The sequence below is a fragment of the Oncorhynchus keta genome, unplaced genomic scaffold, assembly GCF_023373465.1.
Source record: "Oncorhynchus keta strain PuntledgeMale-10-30-2019 unplaced genomic scaffold, Oket_V2 Un_contig_4970_pilon_pilon, whole genome shotgun sequence".
In the NCBI taxonomy this organism is placed as follows: Eukaryota; Metazoa; Chordata; class Actinopteri; order Salmoniformes; family Salmonidae; genus Oncorhynchus; species Oncorhynchus keta.
Window position 1 is genome coordinate 7,501 of NW_026288053.1, and position 1,899 is coordinate 9,399.

Consider the following 1,899-nt stretch of genomic DNA (forward strand, 5'->3'; position numbering starts at 1 on the left):
TCAACATGGCATCACTTCAGGTCTAACTCCTCAACATGGCATCACTTCAGGTCTAACTCCTCAACATGGCATCACTTCAGGTCTAACTCCTCAACATGGCATCACTTCAGGTCTAACTCCCCAACATGGCATCACTTCAGGTCTAACTCCTCAACATGGCATCACTTCAGGACTAACTCCTCAACATGGCATCACTTCAGGTCTAACTCCTCAACATGGCATCACTTCAGGTCTAACTCCTCAACATGGCATCACTTCAGGTGTTAACATTGCCAAAGCAATACACAATGTACAAATAATTAAAGGACACAAGATAAAATAAATAAGCATAAATATGGGTTGTATTTACAATGGTGTTTGTTCTTCACTGGTTGCCCTTTCTCGTGGCAACAGGTCACAAATCTTGCTGCTGTGATGGCACACTGTGGAATTTAACCCAGTAGGTATGTCTCACTTTTTCAAAATTGGATATGTTTTCGAATTCTTTGTGGATCTGTGTGATCTGGGGAAATATGTCTCTCTAATATGGTCATACATTGGGCAGGAGGTTAGGAAGTGCAGCTCAGTTTCCACCTCATTTTGTGGGCAGTGAGCACATAGCCTGTCTTCTCTTGAGAGCCATGTCTGCGTACGGCGGCCTTTCTCAATAGCAAGGCTATGCTCACTGAGTCTGTACATAGTCAAAGCTTTCCTTAATTTTGGGTCAGTCACAGTGGTCAGGTATTCTGCCGCTGTGTACTCTCTGTGTAGGGCCAAATAGCATTCTAGTTTGCTCTGTTTTTTTGTTAATTCTTTCCAATGTGTTAAGTAATTATCTTTTTGTTTTCTCATGATTTGTTGGGTCTCTCTCTCTCTCTCTGTCTCTCTCGCTGTCTCTCTCTGTCTCTCTCACTGTCTCTCTCTGTCTCTCTCTCTGTCTCTCTCTGTCTCTCTCTGTCTCTCTCTCTCTCTGTCTCTCTCTGTCTCTCTCTCTCTGTCTCTCTCTCTGTCTGTCTCTGTCTCTCTCTCTGTCTCTCTCTGCTTCAGTTAAGCTAGCTTTTGAGGAGAACTTGAGAAAAATGTTTCTCTTTCTTTATTTGTCCCTTTCTCTCTCTCTCTCTCTCTTTCTTTGTCCCCCCCCCGTCTTTGTCCCTCTCTCTCTCTGTTCCCCTCTATTTCTCTTTGTCCCTCTCTCTCTCTGTTCCCCTCTCTTTCTCTTTGTCCCTCTCTCTCTCTGTTCCCCTCTCTTTCTCTTTGTCCCTCTCTCTCTCTGTTCCCCTCTCTTTCTTTGTCCCCCCCTCTCTCTTTTCCCCTCTCTTTCTCCATAAAGGTAATTATAAGGACTTTAATAGGACCTTCTAGTCTGGTTGTAATCAGTCAATTTTAAAATTGGACTCAATTACAACCAGCTTGTTCAGTAAAAACTGCATGGCGACATCATGGCGATTACCTGGGCTAGTTTCCTGTCAGCTTCCTGTCACACACACACACACACACACACACACACACACACACACACACACACACACACACACACACACACACACAAGCTGGGTTAGGGTATTGTTGGTACAGGGTTAACTAGGGTAGTGCTAGTGATGATGCGTGGTGACCTATATATTAGCTGGTAAATGTGCCATTCAGCTGACAGGGGGATCAGAGAGAGTCATGCTGTATCCAAACCAAATGACCAACTGACTAAACTCAGCCAGGCTTTGGGATTTCACCCTCTCAATTGTCTGTAGTCACTGGAATGTTCCGCTCCTCACAGCACAAACACACTTATCTTACACTTACACAACCAGATGGCGACAGGGGCACAGACACACACACACACACACGGACGGAGACGAGGCACAGAGACACACACACACACACACGGACGGAGACGAGGCACAGAGACACACACACACACGGACG

The 1,899-nt window shown here is 45.3% G+C and overlaps 1 protein-coding gene across 1 annotated transcript in view; it reads left to right on the top strand.

The window, feature by feature from the left end:
* Nucleotides 1-322, top strand: part of LOC127925040 (histidine-rich glycoprotein-like) — a 2,421-nt gene extending 2,099 nt beyond the window's left edge. The window contains exon 4 of the mRNA XM_052509783.1: nucleotides 1-322. This exon is cut by the window's left edge and continues 100 nt beyond it. Within this exon, the coding sequence (XP_052365743.1) occupies nucleotides 1-267 (267 nt within the window). The 3' untranslated portion in view covers nucleotides 268-322.
* The last annotated feature ends 1,577 nt before the right edge of the window (nucleotides 323-1,899 follow it).